This window comes from Ixodes scapularis, unplaced genomic scaffold (genome assembly GCF_016920785.2).
Source record: "Ixodes scapularis isolate PalLabHiFi unplaced genomic scaffold, ASM1692078v2 PGA_scaffold4__175_contigs__length_147842914, whole genome shotgun sequence".
Taxonomy (NCBI): Eukaryota; Metazoa; Arthropoda; class Arachnida; order Ixodida; family Ixodidae; genus Ixodes; species Ixodes scapularis.
The window spans coordinates 65,157,588-65,182,973 of NW_024609879.1; the positions used below are offsets into that span (position 1 = coordinate 65,157,588).

The following is a 25,386-nucleotide window of genomic DNA, read 5'->3' on the forward strand; positions in this document are numbered from 1 at the left end:
GAAATAGCACATAATTGTCAATTATATACTCACGAATAGCAATTGCTAGCCATTTGAAGCCAACCTGGTCAGAAATAGATGATAAAAGCCAACAATAGCCACTGAAAGCCAGTCCAGTTGGTGAACACAAAAATCACTCATAACTATCAACAGTAGTCATTAATAGCCATTTGTAGCCAAATTAAGCCATTGCAATAAAATAAATGTTTATAGCCAGTAATAGCCACTTGTGGCCATTTTCATCCATAAACACTGAAATAGCCCATAATTGTCAATTATACTTACAAATAGCCATTGCTAGCCATTTGAAGCCAGTCTGGTCAGAAATATATGCTAATAGCCAACAATAGCCCCTTAAAGTCATTCCAGTTAGTAAACACTAAAACACCCATAAATATCAACACTAGTCACTAATAGCCATTTGTAGCCATTTCAATCAAATGTATCTAAAATTTGATGCATAAGCCAATAATAGCCGCTTGAAGCCATACTCATTTTTAAGTACCGAAATAGCACGTAATTGTGTAATGATCTCATCAATACCCATCAGCAGCCATTTCAATTCAATCTGGTCAAAAATGATTACGAATAGCCAACATGATCCACTTCAAGCCATTCCATTTCGTAAATATGAAAATAGCTCAAGCAATAGTTATCCACTAATGGCGGTTTGTAACCATTTGCAGCCAATCTATTCGAAAATAGGTGCTTATAGGCAATAATAGCCGCTTGAAGCCATTTTCATTCGTAAACACTCAGACAGCAGATAATTGCTATTATACTGTCTAACAGCCATTAGTAGCCATTGAGCCAATCTGGTCAGAAATATATTCTAATCGCCAAGAATAGCTACCTGAAGTCATTCCAGTTTGTAAACAGAAATAGCTCAGTTTTCATTACTCATTAATATTTGTAGCCATATCTATCAAATATATATAAAAGTGGAGGCTGATAGCCAATAATAGCCAGTTGAAACCATGTGCATTCACCATCGCCGAAATGGGTAATTGTCAATCATCTCATCAATAGCTATTGGCAGCCATTTAAGGTTAATCTGGTCAAAGAAGATGCTAATAGCGAACAAAAGCTACTTGAAGCCGTTCATAAGAGTAAGCACACAGAAAAATCACATAATTATCAATTCTATTCGCTTGGAGTCATTTAAGGTCGGTCTCATAAAAAATTTATGCATATTACCAATTATGGTCACTTGGAGCCAAGGGCATCAAATAAGACATGTTTCGGTAGGAATAAAACAAATAAATCAACAAGCTCAGAAAAGGTTAATAATTATTTAGATTGTACAAAATCGCTATACAAATCCTGACTGGTCTATACAACACACTGCATTTTGACATCAAAATACCAAGAGGTCCAATATCACGAGCTTATGCTGCCTATGCTCCCTCGAAAATAGGAATATTTTATAGACTATCAATTTCCCTAGTGAGTCAGACCCACTTGATTCATTTCCGGAAAAAGTGGCGAGTTGTCCACTCCACATCGCCAGGATCGCTTTCTACTTCCGTCTCCCATTTAACCAGGAGTTCCTGTATTATTCTCAACGGTATTTGGCTAGAGAATGAGCGGGAGCTTATATGCTGGCATGTTTCGCTCTCGCGGTCTACTCCTAAAGGGACCATAAAGGCAATTTGATTTGTATTTAAAATAAGGTGTTTTCGGACGCATTAGTGTCCCGGCATTCGGCTTAATTTTATTTAGAACTTTGTAACTCTTAATTTTGTGCCTGCAAATAAAATTGCAAAACCAAAACAAACATTCAGATGTCTTTCCTTTTTTGCCTGCGGAAAAAGAAGTGATGTCGAGAAGCACTGTCGGTAACGTTAGGATATAGTGGCCGCTCAGCGCGGTTCCTGTGGTCGCTTATGGTGTATGACGGTTGTGAAGGGAACCTGGAGGAAATGAACGACAACGCCGCGCTTGCAAAAGAGTTCGACCTCCCGTTCAGCGCCCTCACGCCTACTGAACGGAAGATGCTGCTCAGAACGCAACACTCTGGATTGGCGAGTTTACGAGGGCGCCCCAGACCTGCCACCGACTCCTCGGCTGCCGGCTCAGAACGACCCTCCGCCCTACTCGCCGCCGCCACCGCAACGCCGTTACGGGAACACAATGGGCAGAAACTACAGCACATAAACGCGGCATGGTTGAAGAGACGCCAGTTCGCAAAGTTAAATCAGAGTCAAAACGCGGGCGAGCTGGTGAACAATCATAATTAAGAAATAAAACTTTGAGACAAGGAAACAATAAGGGCATACACACCATTGTCTGAAAACCAGCACAGCGTAGAGCTGTCATTTACTTCTACAACAGTCTTCTTCTTTAGAATACTCCATCTAAATGATACACATTCAACATTCTGTGTGCCGCCGTTAGAACATGTATTAATAAAAATACGACAAAAAAAATGGAAAGGAAGAATATTTAGTTTGCGTGCTCGAGGCTTCCTTAGTATAGTGAGTGTCCATGTTGTTGAATGTGTATAATTTGGATGCATGATGACAAAGAAGAAGACTTGTAGAAGTAAATGACCGCTGTATGTTGTGGTTGGTTTTAAGATGGTGGTGTGTATGTCCATTTTTGTTTCCTTGTTGCGAAGCGAACACGAGATGACACAGGAAACTAAAACCAAAGGCCCCCCACTTGTACCTCTCTTTTTTTTCCCCCATGGTTGCTTAATGCTACCCGCCCAAGGTAGCCGCGGCAGAAGTGCGGGATGCGTTGAGCTAGTGGCAAACAGAGCAATTGCTTCAGATTATGCTTTTAAACATCCAATGAAACATAATATTTCCGAACTACATTTTAAGAAAACGTCGAAACGTTCGAATTACTTTTTGATCAGATCTCACAACCGAATTTGAAACTAAAAGCACGTCATTCCTTTTAATCGTTTAAAACAATCGCCTGACGAGGAGCCCGTTGCCGTCACGCTTCGACGGCGCACTTTAGTTCAATTTTCTGCCGCCGTCTCAAGGGGGTCTCAGGCATCGCTCCCGGCGTGAATATTATATTAGCACAACTGTTTAATTGATTGGTGCGGCACCCAAACATCTGTTCGGGCTGAAACTTGGTCGACAGTGTCTTAGACGTGCCTGTCGCCCAATTCAATCGTCAAATAAAATTTCTAAATTGCCTTCATAGTCTCTAGAAAGCGTCCTCCAAGCTTTACTCAGTCTTATGGAACACCATTTGAATGATAATACATGTATTTTAGAAAAAGTGCAGCGTCGTCTCGTACGTATTGTTCATGACAGGCGGCTTGAGAGGCCCATCTATTTTGATAAGGAATACCTACTTAATCTGTTTTATCTTGTACCCTTGTACTAAACCAGATTAACACCAGACTTCGTATTTTTTGTATAAGATAGTGAACGCTATGCTTGATGCGGGGGGGCCCTTGCATTTAAGTGCGATTTCCATTTGGGTCCTCGAAAAGCGTATATGAATTTCATTAATTTTTTTACCCGCAGGACGTTGGCGTCCAGTCCCCAATGACGCGCCTAGAGCTCCTTTATATTAACGATAGGAGTAATTTCGACTTGCTTTTCCCCTTATAAGTTTTTAACGAGGCTTTTTGGCCGCATGGAAAAAAAGTGGTCTGTTGTTTTATGTAGTTTCGTTTATTTACTTTTGCTTTTCAAAATTTCTTTTTATCTGTTATTTCATAGGCTGTAATATGTGCACACTATTAAGTCCTCGAGCTGTTTGTGGGCACATTAAGCGAATAAATACATATATATATATAAAAAACTTCTTTCGGCCAGAATAAGCCGTGTTCTACCAGGGACATCAGGTGCCCTGTCCGAACCTGGGTGATGCGGTGTAACGGCAAATGATTTACAAGCGAGTATAAAATTTGCGCAAAAGGAGACGAGCATGTGGACGCTAAGAGAATGTGCGATTGAGCATTATAAAATATGTAGCGATGACAACTTACGGGCATACGACACTATGCACGATGCTAGTATAGCAGCAACATTTGGTGAGGCACTTCCTGGGGAGTTGATACAGGCTATTCCAATTCAGGAAAGGTTTCCTCGCCGGTTCAAAATAGGCATTCCCTCGATAATATTGCTAAGAAGAAAAAGAAGGGACGTTTTCGTGAGGAGACAAGAAAAGAAGAAGAGACAGAGGCAACGCGCTTTGGATGATTGTAACCGCTATTTTCAATCTTCACCTAATGTAAATTAAATCATTGTATATATCTATATTCGTCGTAACATCTTGGTGGAGGTGCGATCCGTCCATCTACCTCTCCGTCGCCACCAACCTGGAACTCCGGAGTCGACAGCTTCCCGTCTCATCTATCATAATGGCCTCCGGCAGCACGGCATCCGGCAGTACCCCACCGGAGGGCACACCGTCGCAACCCACCTCCCCTCTTATCATCGCCCACCCTCGTGACCCTGGAAACTTCACCGGATCCGGGGATCAAGATGTAGAACAATGGAACCACCTATACGAAAGAATCAGCGTCTATAACAGGTGGGATCCAACTATCATGCTTGCAAACGTCATTTTCTATCTACAAGACACAGCCCGAACCTGGTTCCTCACCCACGAGGAAACTATTACGTCTTGGGACATGTGTAAGGAACAGCTGCAACATCTCTTTGGCGATCCTACTGGTCGAAGGCTCTCCGCGAAGCGCAAGCTTGCTTCACGTGTCCAAACGCCCACAGAATCCTACATTACGTACATTCAAGATATTCTTTCCCTTTGTCAGAAGGCTGATCCTGTCATGACCAACGCTGACAAAGTAACTCACATTCTTAAGGGTATTGCCGACGATGCATTCCAGTTGATTGCATTTAAAGATTGTGCCACAGTGGATGCTGTTATACAAGAGTGCAGGCGCTTTGAAGAGGCTAAAAAACGCCGGATCACAGCAAACTTCACACGCCTGCCCAACACGACACCAAAGTCCGCCTGTGAGGATCCGCCTATATCTGAGAGGCAAATCATCCGGATAGTACGCCGTGAATTGGAAGCGATGCTGCCAACAGAAACCTCTGCTCTCCCTGCTGATACAGGTAGTGCAGCAGTTCCAGTACCTGCTTTTCAAGCGCTGGTTCAACCAGAAATCCACCGGCTCCTCCCTTCGGAACGACCAGACAGCCGACGTCTGCCTCCTCGTCCTCTCCACCACTTGCCATCCACCAATTCTATGAGTCCACAACGTGATCCTAACGCATGGAGGACGTCAGATGACCGACCCGTCTGTTTTCACTCTCATGGAATCAGGCATATTGCTCGGTATTGTCGCCGCCGATTCAACGATGGACCGCGTATTTTCTCATCGACTGCCTACGGTCGGTCCTTTCAACGTCACTCCAGCCCATCAACCAACCTCTACCCTCATGAAGATCACGAGCCCCCTTTGCCCACACGATACAGCCGCTCCCCCTCCCCCTATCTTCGCCGCTCACCCTCACCCATGCCCCGTCGCTCAACATCCCCCACCCACGACCACCGCATTTCGGAAAACTAAACCGTGCAGGCCTCGCGAAGTGAGGTTGCATCAAAACTCGTGCCCATTAATCCTCTGCAGGATGCTATAAGCAACACACAAAACGAACTTTTAGTTTCAATAGACCACGTTCCTATATTGATGCTTGTAGATACCGGTGCCACCATCTCCATTATGAGAGAAGATCTTAGACGCCAGCTTCACCAGGTTTTGACGCCCCCGGATTCTAAGCTCCCCCGGGGTGCAGACGGCACGGCGATCTCACCTATCGGAATGTGCAGCGCTCAAATTACCATAAACAATGAAACCACTCGCGTTCTCTTCACCGTGCGTGATTTCCAATTGCCCCCATGCTATGATTCTAGGATGAGATTTTTTGTCAACGCACGCCGCCCTCATTGATTGCGCCACAAGAACCACTACCCTCAACATTCCTACCTCAGCACACACGTCTGAATCAATCGTTTTAAGATTGTGCACCACTGGAAGTCATCAGATTCCGCCGCTTGCCGCCATTACCGTCGAACTTCACTCAAATCACTTTGTTGCCAATGGAGACTACGTTCTTATGCCTAACAAGGACGTATTTCTCTCGAAACAGCTTGCCCTCCCGCACTGCATTGTTCCAATTGCCAATGGCCGCACCCGCGTAGGGATAGCTAACTTTAGTTACAGTACACAAGTATTGCCAAAAGGTGCTTCCTTAGCAACAAGCTCATCGCTAGACACGGCCACCGTCTCCACTATTGCAGCAGACCATTCAACCCCTTCTAATTCAACCCGCCCAGCTCCTCTGGACCCTTTCAACATACTCACTATGGTAGACTCCACGTTAGACCCTTCCGAACAACAGCGCCGTCAAGATCTTCTATGGGAGTTCCATGACATCTTTGATTTTGACAACCGCCCCCTTGGGCAAACGACCCTTGCTACACACCGCATCAACACCGGCCACGCAACTCCCGTTCACCACAGACCTTACCGAGTGTCAGCCAGCGAACGCCGAGTCATTCAACAAGAAGTTGACACCATGCTTTCGAAGGACATTGTTCGACTTTCCTCTAGCCCCTGGTCATCGCGCGTTGTTTTAAGAAAAAAGATGGATCATGGAGGTTCTGCGTCGACTTCCGTCGTTTGAACAAAATCACAAAAAAGGACGCTTACCGACTCCCACGTATTGATGACACGTTGGATTGTTTGCACGGTGCCGAGTACTTTTCCACTATGGACCTCCGCTCGGTGAATTGTCAAATTACAGTTGACGATTCAGATCGAGAAAAAACAGCATTTATTACACCAGATGGCCTGTACGAATTCAAAGTTCTACCATTCGGCCTTTGCAATGCCCCCGCGACATTCGAGAGGATGATGGATCGCCTGTTTAAAGGTTTAAAATGGACAACCTGCCTATGCTATCTCGACGACGTAATTATTTTTTCAAGCACATTTTCCTCTCATCTCACGCGCCTGGCCCAAGTACTCGACCTTTTCTGTAACGCCGGCCTTCAATTAAACTCGTCCAAGTGCCACTTCGGCAGTCGTCAAATAAAAATGTTGGGCCATTTGGTGGATAAAACCGGCGTTCAACCAGACCCTGACAAAGTAGCAGCTGTTCAGCACTTTCCAACACCGCGCTGCACTAAGGATGTCCGTAGCTTTCTGGGATTCTCTTCATACTTCCGCCGTTTTATACACCACTTCGCACATACTGCCCGGCCAACTTAACAACCTTCTGAAAAAAGGCACGCCTTTTTTATGGCAATCGGACGAAGAACGACCGTTTACATGCTTAAAGACCGCTCTAACAACCAGCCCCATTCTAGGTCATTTTGATGACTCCGCACCCACTGAGCTTCGCAAAGATGCCAGTGGCCATGGGATCGGTGCTATTTTGGCTCAAATTCAATCCGGACACAACCGAGTAATTGCTTACGCTAGCCGCACGCTTTCTTCAGTCGAAAAAAATTACACGATCACCGAGCGGGAGTGTCTAGTGGTTGTGTGGGCAATAACAAAATTTCGGCCATACCTGTTTGGCCGCCAGTTTCTTGTAATCACTGACCCTCACGCCCTGTGCTGGCTATCGTCTATAAAAGATCCTGTCGGCCGCCTTGGACGATGGGTTCTTCGACTCCAAGAGCACGATTTCACCATAACCTATAAATCAGGGAAGCTCCATCAAGACGCCGACTGCCTATGCCGTTACCCCGTGGACTCTACTACCCACATCAATGAAGACACCGATATTCCCGTTCTTTCTATCTCGAACCTTCTGGACATTGCCCAGGAGCAGAACCTTGATCCACTGCTGCACTCTATCATTTCAGATCTGAGAGGTAACACCAATACACCCTCTTCAAGTCTCCACTCTCTCCAAAATGGCGTTCTCTATCGACAAAAATTTCGACCCGACGGTTGTTCTTGGCTTCTGGTCATACCCAAGCACTTACAAACGTCTATTCTCGCCGAGCTGCATGACGCACCATCGTCCGGTCACCTGGGTGTGATCAGAACCTACGCCCGAGCGAAGGAACGATTTTACTGGACAAATATGTACAGAACAGTGAAGCGATATGTCACCTCGTGTGACTCCTGCCAGCGCCGAAAAACACCCTCCTCCCGTCCTCCAGGATTTCTGCAACCTCTGAATCCTCCTGAACAGCCCTTTCACCGCGTAGGAGTTGACCTTCTTGGTCTCTTCTCTACTTCCTCAATTGGTAATCGCTGGATAGCGGTCGCGATCGATCACACCACACGCTACGCAGTCACAAGGTCCCTCCTGACCGGAACGGCAGTTGACGTTGCCCAATTCCTGCTCGAAGACATCATCTTAAGCACGGAGCACCTCGTGAACTTTTGTCCGACCGTGGACGGCCCTTCATATCTCGCGTCGTGAGTGAAATCTTGAACCTCTGCTCCATTCTTCACAAAACAACGAGAGCCTACCATCCACAGACGAACGGCCTCGTAGAACGGCTTAGCGGACCCTTGCCGACATGCTCGCAATGTACGTTACCCACGAGCACAAAAATTGGGACGTTGCACCCCCTTACGTAACTTTCGCATATAATTCCTTGCCTCATAAAACAAACGGCTACTCTCCCTTCTATCTTCTTTTCGGTCATGAACCCCTTCTCATGTTGGACTCACTGCTTCCGCTACACCCCGAAGCCTCGCTTTCCGACTATGCATCGGACGCCACAGGCCGTGCTGAAGAGGCACGACAACTTGCACGCCCGCGAACTCTTGATTCTCAGGAACGGCAATGCGCCCGTTATGACAGCATCCACACTTTCGTCGCCTATTCACCAGGTGACCTGGTTCTGATCTGGACCCCACAGCGACAAGTCGGCCTTGCTCAGAAGCCACTACCTCGATATCGCGGTCCCTATAGGATCTTCAACCGAACAAGTGACGTCAATTATACAGTGGAACCCGTCGAACCTCCCCAAAATAACCGCCATCGTCAAGTACAAACAGTTCACGTCCTCCGGCTCAAACCATACATTCCCCATTCAAACGGCGGGACGCCGTTTCCACCCAAGGGGGAGTGATATTAAGAAAAAGAAGGGACGTTTTCGTGAGGAGACAAGAAAAGAAGAAGAAGCAGAGGCAACGAGATTGGGATGATTGTAACCGCCATTTTCAATCTTCACCTAATGTAAATTAAAGCATTGTATATATCTATATTCGTCGTAACAATATCACGCGAATCGGCGTCCAGCCATGCGCAAGGCAAACTCCCCCTTCCTTATTGAAAACTCGTATGCCTCAACCAGCATACCCTCAAATGACCATCACCCGAAGAAAGGTAAAGTATCTTTCTGCTTAACAGATGCTTTACACAGAGAGTGCTATCACAGCATTGATGTACTAGATTTTATAAAGAAAGCGAAGACAGCGAAACCTGTTTCTATGCGGTTTGCTTTATTGACTGTTATAAAATGATTGGCTCGGTCTTAGCACTCTAATGGAGGTACAAAGAATATCCAACTGCTCCACTGCTACGGCGCATACTTGAAAACTTTGAATATGGTGTGAATTCTCTGGAGATGTCTTTACTCGTTTTACAGCGATGGCCGTTATGGGGTCTTCCCACCATCTGGAAAGGAGGGGTGGGGTTAGGTGTTTTCGTAGATGTTGTAGTTGGTGTTGTAGACGTCCGTTGTTGATGTCAAATCATTGAAAAATATCACCCGCCGCCCGCTGGTATCATACCTGCGTCGGCTGCACGCGAAGCGAAGGCGTAACCACTGAACCAGGCCATAGTGTTAAAACCCGCTTTAAACTTAGGCGTTTTGTAGTACCCGATGCCCACTATTACAGACAAAAAGTGCCGTCTAAAAAAATAAAAAAATAACAGCATTTGGAACAAAGTGAGACGAACCATAAAGGTCCGCAACAGAACAGTTGTCGATGTTTTCCAGAACCTGTTTGTTCACGTATTTCAGGGTGCGTGAACGCGACGGCGAGGCCCAACTACTTAGTCGTGATGTGTTGCATCTATCACTGTCACTGTACTGTGGGTTAACACAGGACTTCTTTTTTTTGTCTCTTATGCTCATTTTTAAAAATTTTGAACTTGCCTCTGTCTTGCTTGGAATGAGCCTCTAGCCGTCAAGCTTAGCAGCGTCTCTGACGAGAAAGAGCAGGTGTTTTTCTTTTCAGTTTCGCATGTGCGTCAATTTGCTCTTTCATCTTGTTCGCGTATGCTAAGCTGGCAAAATTCTATTTTTGCATATCGATTTGTGAAAAAAATATTAAAAAGTGAGAGCAAAAAAAAAAAAAAAAAACTAAGAGGGAAGTAACCTTACCGGTTTGATAAGCACTAAAAGCGCTAGCTGCTTATTTTTTCTTTTATGGCTTAAGTTTTTGTGGTTCTTTCCGGCGCTCTGTAACCGCGCGTAGACAAGTGGTGACACACGCCTTTAAACAATCAAGGCTCGTGCGTGCTCAAGCGCTGCAGTGCCGGTTTATGCTAGATGCAAGAGTTACACACGGTCGCGTCTTAAGGCTAGGTTTACACATTTGTAACGGTTGTGCTCGCATGCAACTGAAAGAACCGTAACGACCAAAAATCCGCAACAACCATGACTCAGGGAATGTTTCGCGCAGCTAGCTACCCCTTCAATCGCTTGGCATGCTGTATACGGCAAAAAACTTGCACCGGTGACTTTGCCGTTCCGGTCGTTCCTGTTGCATGCGAGCGCAACCAACGCAGATGTGTGGACCGGCTTTTACGCAGGTGCTTGCGCGCGCCCTGGGTGGAGAGATGTGGGCCTATTACGTCTGCTCCCTTGGCCACTGAATACCCTTTGTCGTTTACAATTTTATTCGCAGCAATCATGGGCGGAACCTTAACTAATCCTGCCATTGTGGAAAAGGCAAGGACAAGGATGAATGCCCGAAGTTTATATGTACGTAAGCTATCCTGAATTGGGTCCTTCTTTACGACACACATTCCTGTTTCATTGGGTCCCTTATTTATGCCTCTCAACGGTGTGACATTTCAGATAGTTTACGGGGGAGGCGAGACCAGTCCGGTCATCACGTGCACGAATCCGGATGAACCAACGGATCGGTGGATTCGAACGGTTGGAAAGCCGCTGGATCACGTCGAGGTCTGTATACACCGGTCGCTGGTCACTCTCAGCGAAGGATAACAGGAATCGTCGTTTTTTTTAATACGGATTTCTACCTGTGATATTAATAATCTATGAAACTGTCAGGCTGTAGCCTGCCTGAAGGGTGAGACACATTAGCGATAAAACGTCTGAAGTGTTGTACAACGCGTCAGAGGAATTGCTGAGTTTGGCAAGACGCAGTGTGGTCCCCGTCTCAAGTCAAATTCCTCGCGGATGTGTCTCACCTTCAAAGATAATCTGTGGAACTTTTACGAACTGTAAATGTTGCAAGATTTCTATCTATTGTAACCACGACAACGGCAGCTCAGAACCTTAACAAAGAACACAAATTAAAAAAAAAATCTCAACAAGCTATGTAGAATAGTAATAATATAAAAAACTGAAAAGAGACAAGGTAATTTTTTTTTGTTGTAAAGGAAGTACTTGTGTTATTCCTTTTTTATGCTCTATGTGTACATTATTTATAGCCAACACGTGATTAAGTTCTTTTACAAACGGCACATTGCGAACGCGCGATGTGAGCACGTTCAAAGCTACCCAATTACGCGACGTCTTTGGTTGAAATGAAAGAAAAGCAACACCAGATTGAAGCTTAAATTCCACATATCGCAGACAAACTGCAACAACGTACATCGCATTTGGCATCAAGTAGCTTCCAGGTCCCACGCATAATGAACTGCTTGGTAAAGAGTTTTTAAATTTCTAGTTTTTAGATTTTAGGTTTTTGAAGGAATTTTGATTATGCATGGTTGGGCACTATCGCCACAAAAATGTGTCTTGATAATATCTTGGAGGGTATTTCTTTATCGCGAAAATGTTTTTCTGAGGTATTTTATTTCTGTACCTGAATACATTATCGCGTATTTTCGTGGTAGTGCCACCATCTCATGGGCTGTTATACTTTCCTGCAATTTTCGAAGAAATGTTTTACTTACATCACACACTGAAGCTCTATTTTCTTTTTTTAGCAAGAGGAGGGTGGAATATTACAGGGGATTAAATACGAGAGATGATCAATACGTTTTTCCTCCTAGGTTGTAAATAATTTATTCAGTAATAGAATTGAAATATGTTAAATAAAGAAGTTCGGAATTTTCTCTTTCACAGGAGCACAAAACATTTAAATATAGCCCCCACAGGCGGCGATGGACTTCCGCTCTCGGTGCACTTCTCTCCGTATGCCCTCGCAGATGATTGAGGGCGGCGGTTGATGAGACCAACACCACGCTGGAGGAGCTGTAGTTACAAAATGTTTTGCCTCAGACACCTCAGAGCCCGGCCCTAGCGCCATCAGACCTTTTAATGTTCTCCAAAATAAAGGAATATCAGAATGGTACACGGTTTGCGTCAAAAGACGGGGGTGGGGTTATTTATTCAGTAAGCCGTTAGTGTCGTCATCAGTCGCCCCTCAGTCATCTATGACCGCATACCAAGAGTAGTGCACAGTCAGACGAACTGCATCGCCGCGGGTGGGGACTATATGGAAACGTTATGCGCTCATGAGAAAGAGGCTATTTGAAGCTATCATCCATCCGCATGTGATTTCTTTCAATTTTATTACTGAATAGAAAAGGGACAGTCTAGGCGGCAAAACATAGTGATCACCACTCGCATGGAAACTAATGTGCTTTCAGAGCATTTTGCATCTAAGGATATGTGACCTTTTTTATTCTTTAGTAAAGCAAATATTTTGGCTGGCGCTTAATGTTGTTCATCTTGTAATAAAGTTTACGTGCGATGAACTGCAGGTTGTGTGGACAATCGGCTCCCAGGGCATAATACATTTCTCAAATTCATGATGGGGCGTCACCTGCCTTTCGGTTGTACAACATGGTCCTTTTTACCGTCCCTATGTTTTGATCACGACACCAGGTAGATGTAAGAAATATAGAACTGTGTTACCCTAGGAAAGGGGAGAGGAGATCCGAACAAAACTATCCCAGACGAGAAGGTTCAGAGCAAACAGTCCCATCAACATGGTCTTGAAGGAATCGGTCCTGGAGCAATTTTTTCCAAGCGGACATACGGATAAAATGGTCGCAATGAAGCTTTTGGTGTTCATCATTTGTTCCTTGCAAATTTCTCAATTGCTGGTATTTGTTAAGATATAACCTGTACAAAAGTAAATGTTTCATAAGCACTCCTTATCGACATTCGTAATTTTAGACCTTCTTTAGTAGTATTTAAAGCGTACTTCAGTCAACATATAAATAGAACAAATAAATGCGTTATGTGTATCAATTACATCTTACTAAATACAGGCGCTTCCCATTTTCAGATGTAATTTTTTCGATTGGTCAGTAAATTCAGCAATGAAACGGAGACTGTGATGGAGTAATATTCATTTATTTGTTTGTCCAATCGACTGATGCTGATTGCCCCTGATAAACCGCGAAACATTGCTTGGATTGCACTTCGTCTGCGCTCCTCGCCCCTCCCCCCCCCCCCGCCAACTTTAATCATTTAATTAGAATATTTAATATTCAGGCATACCACAGTATTAACGTGCGGTAAATTTGTGAATCATTGATGCTATTTCTATCTATTCGGAATTCGCAAAGAGTACCGTTGGCTTGCTTTTAAGCCAGGAAGCTGACATGAAAGGGTCACTTGAGGAGAAACCGGCACTATTATTGCTGCCATCCAAGAAAAATCAGGGCGTCGACTGCTATGTTTGTGCTTCTTGCTTTGTCATTTGTCATTTGGCGTCGTTATTGGCTAATGCCTTATTTCTATTCACATGGAGCCAGCTTATCTTGTTGAGAAGTGGATACCGATTTTACTGGTATATTTTTTGTCAGTACCTTTTTGCCCAAAGACATTCTGTCGTACATTCTTGGGAGCGCGTCCCATCCGCCAGAGTTCTGTGGCACTATCAAAAAGAAAACGTTTTCATAGACGCTACTACGCGAGGTTCACTTTTCCTTTTTGTGCGGGAATTTTCTTCCGGGACCTACAGCATATATGCTTCACTTACAATAATTATGTTTTGTGCATTCACTACACACACAAAAACAATTATAGTTTGTGTTTTTACCAAAAGTCTTTGTTATCATGAAGAGCAACAATTGGCTTTCGAAGGGTTTGTCTGGCAGCTTACCTTTTGTCCTGCTGATAACATTTCCAGCCAGGATAAAAGCGCGTTCGAAAGAGGCATTGGACGGAACGGCCATGTTGTACTTGAAAACACACACGGTTTATGGCTGAGTTTTTGGGGGCATACATCACGGACGTACCGTTTCTACTTCGAACGTCCGCCCTCTTTCAGTCCTGTTTGCAGACATAGTGCTTGCCTCATTCTTGTACGTATTTGTCGTCAAAGGTTGGAAGAATTCCTATTGTTTCGTTAACGCTTCGGATCTTATAGGACTTGAAAATCTCAAGATAGCACTTAAGGCATCATATCTTGCTCATTGTACATAATTCGTTCATATTAACGGCTACTGTCCTGTTGTAAGAGAGTACTTTAGAACAGTTTCTGTTGAACTGACATGTAAACGATATTGTAAACCTGAACGAAAATATTACAGATATAGTTTATGCTGATGATACAGATTTATTTTTTCAAGCAACTGCTGGTCTCCATTTAGTAATTAATGTGAAAAAATCTATCAAAGACCTTGTTACTTGGAGTTGCTCTAATGCCTTGCAAAGTAAATATAACAATGGAAAATCAATTTCATTTCACCCTAAAAACAAGAAATACGATATGGCTACTCTTAATATTTTAAATTCAACAAAACTAGGTGTTATTTATAGCTTTAAGTCGCTTGGTGTTATTCCCATAGATCGAACAAGATAGGATGAACGGGTAAAATATATTTTGGTAAAACTGCCAAGCGTTGATTGCGCAATGGACCGTCACCGACAAATCTTACGACAAAATCTTAAATTACATATTTTTAATTCATCATTTCCTTCTCACATGAATTATTAGCATCTATTCCGTGGGAATGCCACAAAATGCCAGTTTAAAAAAAATTTATTATCTTACTGAAAAACACCCTAATAACCATCTGTAATGTTTCGTGTGGCCATCCTAGCAAGCCTCTTCTTAAGGAATTTAGTATCATGCCTGTGAATTATGTGTGTAAATATCGACTGTGCGTAACCTGTAAATGATACCTGCAAAACATTATCCTAGTTTTTTTTAAACTTGCGTTTCTAACACCAAGGATGACAGCATATCCCACCTAAAAAACGGTGTACTGGAAGCTTGAAAATTATAAAGCAACCTACGGTGAGAAAATGTTGCCAAACGCACTTCCTAAATAATTTAACTACTTCGTAACCCAAAGCATATATCGCCCTACTATATCAGTACAATATCTCCGATCATAGGTTTCTTTAAATATGACTCTACAGCAAATGTATGGTGACAACCGTAGAAATGTTTTCGTAATAAACGTGTCACTATTTTTCGTCAGCGTTGAACTATAATGGACCTTTATATATTCTTGTTGTAAGCAGTACTTTTTGTCTTTATATATATTTTTGGACTTTTAATGGTTTATTTTTTATTGCTCCGTTTTCATGTGTGTTATGTGTTTATTACTTTGTTCCACTGCTGCCAAATGCAAGGAATGGCGGGGGGGGGGGGGGGGAGAGGGGGGCTTGCCAAGCTGCATTATGCTTCTTTTTTCTCGGTCGCGTTCTGTCATTCACTGTTTGGATGGAAAATAAACATTAATATACATTATTGGACGTGCTTATCTAGGAAGATGACGCGACAGATAGAGCTTGCTCCCCAACGCGGCTGTTGGGGCTTGTTTTCTCTAGTTCACCTTATCTTCCCGCCACTGCACTAGTTTCTTTGACAGCTGATTCACTAAAAGTCCCTAATCTGTCTTTTTTCGGTTTTCCCCCACTAAAAACAAATCCTCAGAATCAACTAGCAAAAGAGAAAATAATGACCATCGTCAATGCGGCAGCTGCATTTTGTTACCGCCTTGGCAAGGATGTGCACGCTTAATAAACAAGAGTTCCTAAGAGAAGGAGTGGGAAGAGGGGAGGGAGGCCGTTTTTTAAAGGCCGAAAGGGGATGTGTCTTGGATTTTAAAGAGACGTAGACGCCTTCGTCCGTATACTTTAGGGATCCTACACGTGCTGTTTGTTTCCCGCAGTTTCGAGAAGGTAGGAGTGGCGCCGCCTAGCTTTTTCGCGCGATTATTCAACTTCACTTGAAAGCGCATTTCTATACACCCTTTCGTGTTCCTGTCAAGTTCCGGGTAACGCCGAGGGAAAAGCTGCCCGATAGCAGCAAGACACAGATATAAAATATTATTGAGGCTCTGAAAACATAACTTTGTATATGACATTTTGTATTTGAGTGCTCCCTTTTCTGACAGATATAAAGTGGTTTTCTCACTAAGTTTTTTTTTTCTTTTCTGGCGCGAACGTATTTTAGTGATGAGCAAACATGCCGTTAGATTCATAAAGTTGTATGTTGAGAGTGACTCCAAAAAGCTTCTTTTTTAACTAATATGCTTCTAACCAAACTAAACAGATAACTCAAATTATAGCATGTTACTCAAACCTAGTTGAATTATGCGCAAAGGCGCTCAAAAATTTTAAAATGAAAACAGTCATAAAATAAAATGCGCCTTTCATTGCTGCAGGTGAAGGTTGTGGACGCCGAAGGGAATATTGTTCCCGTGAACACGAGTGGAGAGCTGTGCACCCGAGGCCCCCATGTTTTCAAGGGCTACCTCAACGATGACGCGAAGACAAAAGAAGCCATCCGAAACGGCTGGTATCACACGGGGTGAGGAATGCATTTCTGTCGGCCTCAGTTTCGACAGCTATGATTGAACCTTACACCTTACGATACAATATATACTGTAAAAGGAATACTTTTTCACGACACTCCCGATGATGAGCCTTTGTACCCCCAAAATAGCGCCTTTCTCAAGCGCATAACCAACGCACCGAAGTAGCCGAATCGAAACAAGTAAAAAGACAAAACAATCTTTTCACTTGGCGACGTGACGGATGGCACCGGAGTAGCGAAAGGCGGCGGCGACCATGGCGCAGCTGTAAAATACGCCAACCCTGTGCGCGACACGAGCGCCAGCGCCGCGACCGCGGTGAGAAAGAGATCTATTTCCGAGTGAGTGAGCGTGATGAGCGTGATGACTGTGAGTGTGATGACCATGATAAGCTGTGAGTGTGATGACCGTAAGGAGTTATGAGTGTGGTGACCTGATAAGATGTGAATGGGATGAGAGTGATGAGCTGTGAGTGTGATTACCCTGATGACCTGCGTGTGTAATGCTCGTGATGAGCTGTGCGGAATGACCTGGGTTCGTGATGACCGTTACTATGAGGGTGAGTGACTTTTGGTTTTGTGTTTATTTTTGATGGTAAATGTATGTAATGACCTTGTATTCAAGGAAACCTGATTGTGTTTGGGAGTTCGTTTTGTTTTAGTTCAATCGTGATGGCGAGTGTGTTATGATATTGTTTTGAATAAATCTTGATAATGAGTGGGCGTGTGCTCTGGTTTCGTTAAATCGTGATGATGAGTGTGTATGATGAACCTGTATTGAATAAATCGTATTTGTGAGTTTGAGTGAGGTCGGCTGAAAAGGCTTACCTCTACTGTTTGCTACTTTCCGCTGTTTATTCAGGAGAAATATTTCATGTGCTCAGTTATGAACATCTTGATAAGATGGTGATAATGTTCTGTAAAAAAAGAATGCAATGAGAGCTAAAATTTTGGATCCCCCAGTGCAGCATCTCTTATTTTCATTACGTTTTTCGGTCCCCGAACACAGTCGAGTGAAATCGCCTTACATCACTCAGTCTCTGCAGCTCACGCTTCAGAAACTTGTAATCACTAATTTCTTAAAAGGAGACGGAACTCCTAATAAACTGTTTTACTTGCTTGGAGAGAACAGGTATAGCTCAAAATAAAGTAACAATTCTGTGACGTATAAAAGAACTATTGAAGTAAATAAAATGTTTACCGTAACAATCACCTCGCGGTTCTTATTGAGCGATTCCAAACCACCCTTCCATTCCGTGGCCAACATCTTGATATACAAAAGTATATTTGAAAATATTTCTTATTTAAGATGTATCTGGTTATCTAAATACTGTGGTAAGAAACTATTTTCGGTGGAAAGCTTATTAGTTTACACGTAAATGTGTTAACCCTTGACCTAAAATTAAATGCTTTTTGGGAGTTCAGTGTTGCTTACGAGGTCCATCAGAGCAAATTCGCAATCATGGATTTGATAATTATCTGTTTTTCGTTTACCTTTTTTCCGGAAAAATGCAGTCCTCCATGAGATGACTTCGTGACTTCATAAAATATTAAATAAAACTAAATATAATTGTAGTTTTTAAAAACGTTCCTCTGTCTCACCGCGCATTCGCAGGGACGAGGCTACGATGAGCGAGGACGGTCGGATCACATTTGTTGGACGCGTCAAAGAGCTGATCAACTACAGGGGCTTTAAAGTGCCGCCATTGAAGGTCGAAAATGTTCTCAACACGCACACCGACGTGGAGGAGGCGCAGGTATGTTTTCTAAAGTACGGGAGACGATGTCACATGTGCATGCGTAGATCCGCTGTGTTGCAACGCTTTAGTTTTGTACGGTGGGGCCTCCACTTGCTTTATTTATTCGAAGTAATGCCTAACATCTTCGGGTTACATAAACAAATATTTAGGAATAACCTTGTGTTATTGGTTTTCTATCTCGAATGCACGTGATTTTAATGCCTACACTACCAGGACCATTCATCAAGGAACCCCAATTACGTATTGTGCTTTATAGCGATGACGTCGAAAATTTTGAGAAAGGTGGACACTTTGTCCGACGCGTTCAGAACAATGTTCAGTCCTTGCTTTATGTACATCTTCCGATAATATGTTCATACCCTCGATGATATTGAAAATAGGTGGATAGACAGGGCAGGTCAACGTCGCAGGGTGCCTTGCTTCCAACTTAATTTATTCAGCTCAACGTCTTTGGTATTTTCTTTTAACAGATCCAAAACTACGTTCCCTACCTCATTCACCTCGACCGATCACCAAGATTCTCTCACGAACTGTGCGCTTTCGATCAGTTCGCTATTTAAACTGAGCAAAAAAAAAAAACGTAATAATTTTCACGAACCACAAAAAACAAGCGTTGATTTGATCGTTAAGTTTTTTGGCGAGGATATTTCGAATTTCTTTCTGTTTCTTGTTGGTTCTTTTGAATATCAGCTCAAGATTCGAGTAAACTACTCATAAAAAACCTCTTAGTGACGCAACGCGCCTGAACGCTCGTAAGAATGCCTCCGCTGTCAGATCTGGCACCATCTGTAATTGAATGAGTCTCATCTTGGCACCAAAGAGCAACGTAACATCTGCATTCCTATTGGACGTCTCCGCTGAAAGTTCAAGGGTTTCTGCGAAATTCACTCCCCCATTCCCGAAGGCGTCCGGCTCAGTAACTTGGTTCGAAGGAGGTGGCGCCTTCACCTCAAACAGTAGCCGTGCATTCAGGCACCGGCATAGTATGCACTTCCCAATTTCGTTTTTTGTTTATTGTCTAGCCCAAAAAATTCATAACCACTCCTTGAGATTTACTAACATATGACTAACTCCAGCAAAAAGTACTGTCGGTAATCTTGATTGATCAACAACCTGCTAAAGCAGTGATGTTTCGACAGGGTAAGGGGATATTGTCCGTCTCACGATTTTCCCCAAAACTGAAGTTCCCTTGCCACTAGTAGCAGTCTGCATTTTTTTAAGAGAAAAGGAACACTTATGAGTTCTTAGTTTGTTGTGAGTGCTTTGCGCTGTCTGAAACTCTGAATCTCATCGGGAATAACTGCTCGTTGCACTTTTGCACCAAGAACTTCTCAGCAATGTTTAGCCCTTCCCCGGTTAATGCTCCACTTTTATTACTCATTCTTCCTCTCTTATTGACGAATCATATTGTACAGCAGCGGTCGAAGCGAAAATCTGAGCCTTCTGAATTTTGGCGTTACAAACACGTTCAAGCTAGTTGACAATGTTGTCACTTTTCCCTCTTCTGTTAATTTCACACTAGGGTCTTCTCGTTAAGAGTTTTGTGGCCAGTTGGAATGATGGGGTACCCATCTGGGTCCAGACCACATCATCCACTTCCTAGCAGCGCGGTAACCGCGACTCGTCTGTACAGTGTCTTCACTAGAAGAGTTGGACTCCTCTCGTGACATTCCAAAACTGTGACCTTTACAACCAACTTGGTGTAGTGGACTGCTGTTGATGGAACTTGCAATAAACCTCGCACTGTCCAACCAATACAGGCATCTATAGGTGGAAGTATCAGATCTAGTTTTGAAGCTTGGCGAGTGACATACACCTAATAATAGTCAGTTCCCACCAGGATTTTGACTAACTCTGAACAACCTTTCATCCGGAGCTCCGCGGTCCTTACAATGTTTCCAGCCCCCGCCGAATTTCTTCAGAGGGATAAGGCACTCGCAGTACATATATTTGGCTCACCTCGGCATCACGAAAGAACACCACACGACAAAACAGCACGTGACAATTCAGCGTGGTAAAATCAGCACCGCCTCAATATAGTAGAGCGACGAAACAGCACGCCTCAAAACAGCACGCGACAAAACAGCACGGCCTATAAACAAAAGAGCGGCAGAGAACACGTGACAAAATAGCACGCGCGTAACTGCTCTAAGTTTTTTTCGCTGTTGTACATATTATTATTACCTTAAGTACTTGCTTTTAACATGTTCAACAGAAGATATGTATTGTCTTTACATTTTATTATGTACCGCTATATGGCTTTATAATATTACCTGTGGCTTTATATTTTATTACCGATTTATAGCATTTCGTGCATGTTCAGAATATAAAACGTTTTCGCCGAAGACCAGTGAAGAGATATTTCTTACAGTATTTTAATGACTGATTAATTGTTAATCCGTTGCCGGTTTTTATCCATAGAATTGCGGCACCCTATTTACCCGAAGAAAGATTTAGTTCACAATTGACGCGATTAGTGGAATTGATAAAAAAGTGGTTTATTTGGCATACACTCTTGTTCTGCGAATAGATTATATGCGGTAAAAAAGCGACAACCCGAAAGAGTGTCAATGAGGGGCTGAGCATCATACTGAGAGAGGATGTTCCTTTGTCTTGGAGATCTTCTCGAGTATGGGCTTGATCCCGATGGGCTGCAAGCTGAAGTGCACTCGCGATGAATAGCACGGCTGGCAGTGCAGAACCCTGAAATTCCGGAAAAAAAATTTAGAACGATCGTTGAACTGTTTCAAAAGATTATTAAACCACACACATGCTGCTTTTAAAAAAGGGTTGTTGTTTTGAATAATTATTAGAAACATAATATTGGGGAGCAGATATGCAAGCCGGCAATGTATCTCACCTTAAAGAATTCTAGTACTCGCCGCGATAACTCTTTTGGCAGAATTCCTAGAAGTGGAAGATTCGATCTTTATGGCTGGCGTCACAGGCGCTGCTATATATTACTACATTTTATGAAGATGGCTGGTGTTGTACTATGTTGCTGGGACGCACGGGACATCAAAAAGCTTTCAATATTTGAAAAAAGGACAATTATCAATATTTATTTACGCTTTGTTAGAGATATTTTCAATATAATAACACTATGCCATTTGGCCATTTTTTGTAGCGCGAAGTATTTATGTCATGTAAGAAATCATGAGCAATTCCACTCACTGAGTGGATGACCCCTGAAGTTGTCTAGCGTACGACACAGACGTGACACAGCATTTTCAAAAAAAGTGCGAACACAATCATTGTCTTGATCGGTGGTCATCGATTAAATGCAAGTTGTCACCGACATCACTTGAAGTGAACGAGTCCGCTTTGCAGGATCCCGCATATTGCAGATGTTGGTCAAGTCGTTGTCAAACCACAGCCGATCGCACACCCTACAACTGCAGTCAAGCTGCCTGTCCAGAAAGTTCCTTCTGAATTATGCCTATACTCCCTTAAAGTTGTCTATTTGAGCAGCGTGGCACCTTCCGTCTTTGTGATGCGTTCTCCGCCCCACGACGTTCGTCGTCTTGTCTGGTTTGCCACATGCGCATCGCGTTTCGTTCACGATCTTCACCGGTGGTGATTTGCCGCCCGCCGACGCCACTGACATTCTGGTTGCCGTTCCTGTCGCCGCTCTTCGTAGGCCCATTGCTCTTCGGTAATTCGGACTATACGTGGCCTCCCCATTACGACCAGGCAAGAGAAGTGAAATTGAAAATTGAGAACGGCAACCTGTCTTTCCAGTTTTTTTATATATATTCGCGTGGACGACTATCGCAGCCCGAGAAGCCGGAGGAAGCTAGACACGCGGGACGGGACCGCCTTCCGGCGGAAAGCAGGCGGAAATGACCCCGGGAGAGCGTAATGGAACTAGGCACGCAAGCGCTTGGAACGACGACGAAGATAGGGTGCTGCGAGCTTTTGTGGACGCACATAAAAAATCCACGGAACCCACCAGCCATAAACAGCTTCACTGGAAACAAAAGCACCAAAAACAAACAACACAAGTGAGCAACATAAACCAGTAAACAGTCATTCCTCGCATGCCAAGCAACTGTTCATCCGCAGTCGCATCCAGCATCGATCGTGAGGAATAGTTGTGTTTGGTCTAGTCACGAAAGCAAAGATCAAGAATATGCACACCGACTACGAACCTTTTTGCAGAAAGATAGGTTGGAGGATACCTGGTGCGAAAACGAGCATCTCTGGGCCGTATAACACGTCAAATTTATCCTGTTGGCTCATCGTGATTCGATGACCTAGAAAAGCCTTCCCCGAAACATGTGTTTTTCTCCATTCTAGATTATCTTCCGCACCACATCACTTTCTGCTCTGCCAGCACCAAGAGTCAAAGGGTAACGGTTTACTTTCCTGTCAATCTGATATTTTTGCAACAGGTAGATCCTATCGCACCCATCTTGTTGCAATGTCCATCTAGGCACGCCCTGGTGAAAGTAAGGGGCCAGAGCGCTCCGCCTTCTGTTTTTATGTTCGAAAAATATTCTTCCCGTCAGTACATCCTGAGCTCCAGTAAAGTTGACATTTGGGCTAGTTGGTAGTCTAACATCATGAAGGTATTTAGCGCACAAGGTAGAGGTAAGGTATTTAGCGCACAAGGTAATGGCGGCACGCTATTTACCCGAAAAGAAATGAAGTTCCCAATTGTCGAGTTTAGTGTCCTGCTCTTCTTCTCTCTACCCCGTGCACTAAATACCTTCAATACATCCTGAACTAGAATTCAGGATCAGGGTGTTCTTTTTGTTTTTTCATCTTTCTCGAATCTCTTCTCATTTTCGAAAAGGCTGGCGTTGACGATTTAGCGGTGACAACGCAAAACATGAATAACCGTAACCAAGCCTATTTGTCGCAAACGTACACGGAAAGCTTGCCGAGGTTTCCGAGAGCAACTAACAGAAAAAGAATTCACGCGCTGTCTGTCATAAACGCGACGCTTCCATAGCCAACGAGGGAACGGCCGCTACTTACGGGAACCGATGTAAACGCCTCCTGTTTGTCGCCGCGGCAGAATAAGCGAAGAGCTCGGCGAAGCGATCATGGGCTTATTGCACATCGAGCGGGCGCGGGGCAAGCGGTGAGCATCCACCTCCTTCAAGAACACGCGCGAAAGCTGACGGTTCAAATTCACGTGGGCAACTTCAAGACTTCAAAGCACTACCTCGCCCCCTGGAAATCTCGCTTCGAAGTGTCGATGCGAGTTTCAACAAATGAGAGCGTGAAATTGCTGCGTGACTAGGTCGGGGCTATCTCCGTCTTTAGGAAGACTGCGGGAAGCGTGTGCCTGGAGCATAATTACCCAAACTTTAGCATCGGCAACATCGACAAAACCATGGTACACTATATTTTCCCAGCCGAGAGGACAAGCAACGTTGCCGGCGAATCCAGCATTCGCATTGTCAACGCAGGCTCTCTAGCCGTGGACTGATGGTCGCACTCTGTGCAACAGCTGCGGGCGTAAAACAACTCCTGGCTCTGGTCGTGCTGAAGGAACCAACGGGGGGATTCCCCTAGAGTAGTAACGCGGCAAGTGAGCAGAAGTTTAGAAAATAACTGGCATTTATAGTACAATCGTACTATAAATGCCAGTTATTTTCTAAACTTCTGCTCACTTGCCGCGTTACTACTGTTTTGCACAATCCCACCATTACAAAATCGTCAGCACGCAACTACTCCTTAAAAAAACACAACTCGTATTGCGGCACCGTTTTATGGCCACTAGGGAAAACGCCTTCCGCGTGTATTGGTGGCTTTTCAGTAGAGAACGTTTCTTTTTGCCATTGATACTATGCTGTGATGCTTTAGTGTTGGTGGAAGCCTGTGCTGTTAGTACAGTCGACCTTGGTAGAGTTTTAAATGAAACTGAATCTCGGCTCTTCTCAGAAAGCGTACGAATAATCTGTTTGAAGAACGGGTGGATGACTGTGCCGGTCTCACTTGAATGGGCGCGGAGGGTGTGCTGGGTCAATAAGGACGACATGAGGCGGCTGCTTATCATGGACCAGAAGCCCACTAAGAAAACTAATGCAGCATTGGATGCCCATCACGGAATAGGAACCGACGGCTTCTTCATTTGTGGCGGGTGCAGGTGCATTCTCCAGGCTGGCAGACGTGTGTTCGATGAATCCGTTCAAGGATGTTCTCCGGAATCGTTGGTCCACGTTCTCGCGGAAGGGGGTTTTCACCGGAGTCTCACCTTAAGGCTAAGGATAACCGTAAGAAACCGTCGTGTCAAGATGTTGTAAGCTTCGTGTTTAAAGCTTGGGCGTCTCTGTCGGAGGATGCCGTTATGGCGTTATTTAAACGCGTTGGCATCTCGACACACCTCAACGGCTTTGAAGACGGGGAATCAAACCACCGCCTGGTTTTTCTAAGCAGCGAACCGATGATGGGACACAAATTTTGGAAAAGAATCGTGGGCGAAGCGCTGCAACTGGACTTCGATAACCATAGCGGCGTGTCTTTCGATGGGTTTAATAACGACGTGTAAGGAAATATTCGCTGATGTGTCATATGCGGCAAGTATTGTCTAGTTGCAGACAAAATTGCATTAAATATTGGAATGCGGAGATGTCATAAAACGGTCGCGGGACTCTAGTAAAGCCGTCGTTCCGTGATTATCTCCGAGACAATCCCATGACATCTTGTTCGTTACCTTTTGAATGCTAACGGTATTTTCCAATTTATCCAGTTCCAAATGGTTTAGCTTTC

At 44.0% G+C, this 25,386-nt stretch overlaps 1 protein-coding gene across 1 annotated transcript in view; it reads left to right on the forward strand.

Moving 5' to 3' along the window:
• The window catches only part of LOC8026296 (medium-chain acyl-CoA ligase ACSF2, mitochondrial-like), a 138,323-nt gene that overhangs the window by 103,520 nt on the left and 9,417 nt on the right, over positions 1–25,386 (forward strand). The window contains exons 11-14 of the mRNA XM_002403062.4: positions 10,832–10,908; positions 11,005–11,112; positions 16,755–16,900; positions 18,519–18,660. Coding sequence (XP_002403106.4) covers positions 10,832–10,908; positions 11,005–11,112; positions 16,755–16,900; positions 18,519–18,660 — 473 coding nt within the window. The remainder of the gene's footprint in view (positions 1–10,831; positions 10,909–11,004; positions 11,113–16,754; positions 16,901–18,518; positions 18,661–25,386) is intronic.